Below are 6,911 nucleotides of genomic sequence, written 5' to 3'. Positions count from 1 at the left end.
GATATGTATTTCGTAAAGAAAACGGTTTCAACTATTTTGTTTTTTTCCCGTTTTTGAAAGGGTTGTGTAGAAAAAAAAATGCATTCTTTTGAGACTAAAATCATTTTAATTGTGCAGCCCAGTTTCGCAAAAACGTTCTTGACATTTTTAAAATGGCACATACAAATCCACGGACATCAACAGAACTCGTCGAGCTGAGTCGATAGGTACCTATAAAGGTATGTCTAAGACCCATAATTAATGATCTCTCAAATCGACCGATAACCAAACCTTTCTGTTAGAAAGGCAAAAACCTGTGTAAATGTTAATAAGAAGCATGTGAGTTTAATCATCGTTTTTCGAAGTTACCGGCAATAGTTGAATAATTCTTGATAATATTTATTTCACTACAAATCAAAATGTTTTCTTTGGAATGATAATGATAATTATTTCGTAAATAAAAGGTATAAGTTAGATCTATTTTAACAAATAATTCTAGATCACAAAATAAAAATTAACTGATTTACGAATAGATAAAGCGATAGTATCAATATGTGGATATTATGAAATATTATTTTATTATGAAGAAACATTATCAAACCATAAAGTGCTATGTGCTATGAACTCTGTTAATTGAAAACCTGATAAAGTCTAATTGAATTAAAACACTGATGGGCATATTGTTCTAATGAGGAATGAAAATATGATTATTAAATGTTAGGGTTCAAATATACATCTATTTAAACTATACTTATATTCAATTTCGTTTTGAGAATATTTTTTTAATCAATGCTTACCGTTTCAAAACTTCTTGTTATTTGCGACTTGCACCACTGAACGAAAAAAATAAATATTTCCATGTATTGGTCACTAGATGGCAGTGTTCTGATTATTTTAACGCATTATAAGCGCTATCTATGTTAATTTTTGGGAAGTATTTTTGGAAGTGCAAATGACAAATTTCAAACTCATCTGAATTCACTTTACCTTCATGCGCACTTTAAGCGCTATCTATCATATCACTTGTTATTTTAATGACAAAAAACTCGTATAGGAAACAAATATAGAAAATAGAAATTGGAAAAACCTTCGTTCATAGCAAACCAATGTTTGGTGAACCCGCAAATCACGTTAGGGTTAAAGAGATACAATTTGCAGTAACAAGTGAATTATTATAACAATTATAGAAATTGATTACAAATTCATCAACAAATCATTTTTGAAATGTACTTAGCTTTGTAGGCGCTGCATCTAATCCGTTTCGTCAACCCATTGGATCGTCTCGGTTGAAACTGTATGGTAACCTCGTAACGCTAAGCACAAGTAACGCTTATTTTAGCCAATAACACAACCCTCTCTGAGAGACATCAGCGCCTCATTTTTTCAAGCGAACATTTCTGGAAGCTGAGGCACATTTCACAGTCGCGTCATCAAAAAAACCAAACTTTGGGAGTTCAAATCACAAACTCCGCGTTAGCCACCACATTCTAGATCAAAACTTTGCACTGATTAGCACAACGACCACTTCACTCATCGATTAAACATGAACACTAGATTTTAAAACCGCCGGAAAGCCAAGAATTTCACTTAAGATTTGCTACGAAAAGAATCACGTTGGATACAAGATGATAGAGAAGAGTCTTCTGTAGGGAAGAATGCCACCTAGTGGTAAATTCCTGGCAAAAAAAAAAAAAAAAAAAAGAGTCTTCTATATTTATTTATACAAGGTATAATATGGAAAGTCAGTCGAAACAATATTAGTAAAAAGTGATGTACCGTATTGAATGGTATATAACACCCAATTTTCGCCAAAATTTAAAGGCCTAAGATAAGGGGCCTTAATTTAAAACAAATTCATTTTTTTTTTTAATATGTTGTCAAATTCAGGTGCGTGTTTTACACCGGAGCCAATCATTTTTCGAGTCTCATGATCGTTTTGATTTGGTTATTATCATTTATCACCCTTCTAAATAATCGATAAAAGAATTTTCATACATTGTAGAAATGTTTCGTCCGAAGGCCAATTTCCTTATTTTGAGTTAGATTACTTAAAATGTGAGAATTTTACTATTTTTGCTATGACACCATGAATTTTAGCGAACAGCCTTTAGAATCAAAGTTGCAATCGGTATATCTAGGAATATCAATATACAATCACCACGGAAAAGCATCACAGCAGGCAGAATTTTTTAGAAGGCAAGATATTGTCAAACGTTGAAAAGTAGCTCCAATAACCTACCGAAAATTTCAAATGGCCGCCCGACGGGTTATTCCTTTGCTGAACCGTGTGCTGGTCCAACGGGCAGAACCCATCAAAGAGTCCAAAGGAGGAATTGTTATCCCGGAAACATCACAGGAGAAAATGATGGAAGCGATGATAGTGGCAGTTGGTCCGGGACCTCGAAATCCGGAAACTGGCAAAAACATGGCCCCTTGCGTATCTCCCGGCGATCGAGTTCTCATTCCCAAATATGGCGGAACCAAAGTTGATCTTGGCGATGGAAAGGAGTATCAACTGTACCGGGAGTCGGAGATTTTAGCAAAAATTCAAGTTTAATTATTGTAAGTTTTATACGTGTTTCCCACAATAAAAAAAAACAATGAATCGTCATTAAAACTCGAAAGTCTCATTTGTGTTTATTGTTCTATTTATATTGATTGCGCCATCATTATAGTTCAGATGTTATCATATCAAAAGTAAGTGATTCGCTAGTTGAGTCATAAATAATAATTTAATGAGAACCGCTTGACTTCTGATGATCTCTGGAGTCAATGGAGAAAATCCCAAGGTAACGGTAGCAGAATTTATCTACTGAGATTGGCCACTTCGAACGGTGCTCAGAACTTACGACAATGGCCAATTGAGCCAAGAAGGCTCCCGAATGCGACCGAATCTCAATCGATATCTGATGCTTCCGATTTCCTCGCCTGCAAAAACAATCCTCCGGCGAAGCCAACACACATGAATGGGGTAAGCCGTTGTCGTCGCATTGATTAACTTCAAAGTGGGTTTATTGCATCGATGAGCCTAGCTAGCTCGTTGTAGGAAGAACAAGCAGCCAGAAAGCTTTCGCTTCCGAACGTAATATGAGAACTGATTGTGCCCTTAATTGGAAGTCAGCTTGACATAAACAAAATTGATTGTCGGTTGTCTGTCAGTTTGGGCAGAATCTGAACATCCAGCAGTGCCCGCTTCACACTATTCAGTTGATTTCGAATGACCGATCAAAATTGGATTTTATCAATCAACATTAAATTTAGATTAATTTCAGATATCTATAACACTCATGTCCAAAAGTACTTCTTTACGATTCAACCAAGTTGTACCCTTAAGAGCACCCGCAACCGTGGTCCAAACAGCTGGCTTAGAATAAGGTTGCCAGAATTTTTTCATCACGTATCCGGGCCGGACAAATCTGTATCAACACGTGAAAAGGATCTATCTCCAAAAGTAAACAAAAACCATTTTCAGTATTTCACGATAGGCCAACATTTGCACTACTTAACGGTCAAACCCCTTTGAGAAAATAATATTCCGTTACATTTAAAACTCAATTTGAGTAAAGGATGTATAAACATTCTAAAAACAGAACTGCCACCACATTCTAAAAACAGAACTGCCACCACAGACACACCGTTTACTCCGGAACAATTTTTTGCTACTACTCCGCAAACAAACTTAAAATAATCAATTTGATTCTTTATTCAACATAAAAACAAAGTTGCAAATGAATGCGAGCTTAAAACAAAAGCTATAAATAAGAAAATAGCAAAGGGTGTATAAACAGGTATATTTATTACGTGAGCTAGGTTCTATCTACGATAGCGCGTTGTTTTTTTATGAAAATTGATATTCCTCTATTCTAACATTTTTCAATTAGCGATTCTAAAAAGGTTGGTTTTTCAAACGCGTTTTTCTCGATACTCCATATATGAAGATAGATCCTTTGTATGTGTTGGTAAATATTTGACACTTTATTCAACATAAAAACATAGTTGCAAATGAACGCGAGCTTAAAACTAAAGCTAGAAATGAGAAAATAGCAAAGGGTGTATAAACAAGGGATACAAAATATTACGTGAGTTAGGTTCTATCTAAGATAGCGCATTGTGTTTCCATGGAAATTGTATTCCTCTTTTAGTCTTTTCTAACATATAGAGGATGCTTCTAAAAATCGTTCGTTTATCATAAAAAGCAAAAATTCCAGGTGATTTTTAACTAACGATTTAAAAGAGGTTGTATTTTTTTCAAACGCATTTTTCACGATTCGACATATATGGAGATAGATCCTTTTCATGTGTTGGTACAGAAATTTAGGCTTTTTCATCTGTTTTTTTTTTGTAAATCTTTATTTGAAACGGCTCATACCTTCAGGTTTTAAGGGGCTTTTAATTATCTTAAAACCTGGCAAAATGCGGGCATTTGATTTAAAAAATGTGGAATGAAATTCGGGCAATATTTGGGCAAATTTGGTACCAACCCTGGATTTTTTTTTAAAAAAACCAAGAAATTTTTTTAAATTATTTGTATCAAAGCTTATTAGCTGATTCCATATTCAAAGCTTCCATAAAACCTAAAGTTTTACAAAACTTGCTCAAGAAAATTCATATAAATAAAATTTATCAAACAAATCTGTTCTTTTTTGTTCGATTTGGCAAATAAGGTGAATAAATCCGGGCAAAATCTGGGATTTTTACAGTGAAATCGTGGCAAGCGGACCGGGCCGGACTTTTCTCAAATTTTGTATCAAATATCCGGGCAAACCCAGATAAAACAAATCAATTTGGCAAGCTTAGATTAGACCCAAACTCCTACCAAAGCAATCACACCTGTGTGTAGTCCATTATACCGGCACTGATCACACTGACATGACACTTAGAACAAAAAATCAACCATTTCCTTTCTATTTTTTGTCTCATTTTGTAGGTTCGCAATACCGACGGCAGGTGGAGAACCTGAAAAATTTGACCAAAAAAGCCCTGTAGGAGAAATCTACCTGTTTAGTCCGATTTTATCGTGGAAATTGCCTGTTTTTTTTTTAAGCTGGGTGGCATTTCCTAACTGGGATAGTATTTCTTCAAATCGATCGATGCGCATTCTGGAATCGATATTGCGTACTGTAGGAAAAATTACCCAGAAAACGAAATCGAATGTCCAGTCAGTATGGTCAGTGATACCAGTTTCAACTCAACTTTTTTTTATGGATTTATCCAAAACTGATTAGATTTAGATCCAATTTGACGCAGTTCTAAACCGTTTGACATTCAATGGTGCAAGAGTCGGGTTGCCTGTTTTTTTTCACTGGATTGGATCTTATTTCGTCGGTTCAATTCTTGAATAAATTAAACCCAATAATAGATACGGATACAGGTGCTCTTAGAGTATCAGCAGCGGTTTGGTGTCAAAGCCATAATAGTACCTAATTTTGGCTCCGCGGCTTTCAAACGAGGTAATTTCTAGCTCCTGGGTGTTAAAAAAGAGAGCCAGGAGCTAAATTTGAATATCGACCAGCTGCAGATCTGACATTTGCTAAGAGCACCTGTATCCGTGGTCCATTCTTGGGAGTTACATATATATAAAAGAATTTAATCAAAGAAATAAAGCATGGATCACTACAAATCTGGACGCATTAAAACGGGTCTATCTCGGAGCTATGTGAACGAAATAAAAATGTTTTGTACTTGAAATGTAGGGTTTTTATTGCACTTTAAAGGAAAAATAATAAAAAAATTATTCCGATGTTGTTTTGATGAATTTTCGAACTTTTGGTTGAGTATCACTCATTATAGTTTGAACACCCTATTCGCTGACCTCAGCGGCCATTTTGTTCCACAATCTCTTCATCTCTGTTGCTTCCCGAGTCGTCCTACCATTCTTCTTCATCTTCTGCTTGACAATTGCCCAAAATTTTTCGATAGGGCGGAATTGAGGGCAGTTGGGTGGGTTGAAGTCCTTTTCGACCAAATCCACCCGTTGGCCCGATACCACTGTATAACCTCCTAGCTGTAGTGGCAGCTTGCCAAATCTGGCGAAAACTTAACTAGTCCTTTGTGAGATCTAATGTGCGAAAAAAAAGAAAAGCTGCCTAAAATCCATCTTCACGTACGTTTCGTCATCCATGAGGATGCATCCGTCGAACTTCGTTGGAATCTTCTTGTATAACTTGCGGGCACGTCCTTTGGCTACTAAATTCTGCTTCAATGTCCGGTTTGGTTGCTTACTGGTCCGATAGGATCGTATTCCTTCGCGTAGACGAATTCTGCTGACGGTGCACCGGTCGGCGTTGAATTTCTTAGCAATGTCATAGTCCGACTACCCTGTGTTTTCCTTGATCGTTCTCAACACCTTCAAATGCAGTTTCTGATTCTTAGGTCCACTATAACGCTTGATATGAACCTGCCGATCTATAGTACGCATCTCACGGAAACGCATGAGAACGCTACACACGGTTGATTTGACAATTTTTAACGATTTCGCGATTTTTGAACCCGACCACGTCAGGTTTTTGACGTGGGTGTTCAAAATTTATTTTCATCTCGCGGCTTCCATCACGTGTAACTTTTTTGAAACAAAACGAATCGTAATGAAATTTTCAGCACTGGTAGAAGAAACATTCCTCTACAAAGTGCTGCCAAAACATTCTAGATCCGACAACTAGGAGCACTATGGTAAAATAAATAGTGCGTCCAGATTTGTAGTGATCCATGCTTTAAGATCCAATCTGGCAAAAAACCTTGCAATCTCACTCGTGTTCGTGTCAAACGGTTCAGAACTCCATCAAATTGGATCTAAATCTCATCAGTTTTGGATCAATTCTTATACCAGTTCTAAAAAAAGTTGAGTTGAAACTGGTATAATGGACCACCAGTGCTGTTGCTTTGGTCAGAATTCGGGTCTAAACCGGCTTTTTGGACCACGGATACAGGTGCTC

General features: G+C 36.4%; 1 protein-coding gene across 1 annotated transcript; it reads left to right on the top strand.

The window, feature by feature from the left end:
• Nucleotides 1-2,128: 2,128 nt before the first annotated feature.
• Nucleotides 2,129-2,577, top strand: LOC129740955 (10 kDa heat shock protein, mitochondrial-like). Its single transcript, XM_055732616.1, has one exon. The coding sequence runs from the start codon at nt 2,231-2,233 to the stop codon at nt 2,534-2,536; it is 306 nt and encodes a 101-aa protein (XP_055588591.1). The 5' UTR covers nt 2,129-2,230; the 3' UTR covers nt 2,537-2,577.
• Nucleotides 2,578-6,911: the final 4,334 nt, after the last annotated feature.

This window comes from Uranotaenia lowii, chromosome 2 (genome assembly GCF_029784155.1).
Source record: "Uranotaenia lowii strain MFRU-FL chromosome 2, ASM2978415v1, whole genome shotgun sequence".
Lineage (NCBI taxonomy): Eukaryota > Metazoa > Arthropoda > Insecta > Diptera > Culicidae > Uranotaenia > Uranotaenia lowii.
The sequence above is the reverse complement of the archived record's forward strand: the minus strand, read 5'-3'. Positions and strand labels throughout refer to the sequence as shown.

What these genes read in the sequence shown, in the direction of transcription:
- LOC129740955 (XM_055732616.1), top strand. Translation starts at nt 2,231, where the DNA reads ATGGCCGCCCGACGGGTTATTCCTTTGCTGAACCGTGTGCTGGTCCAA.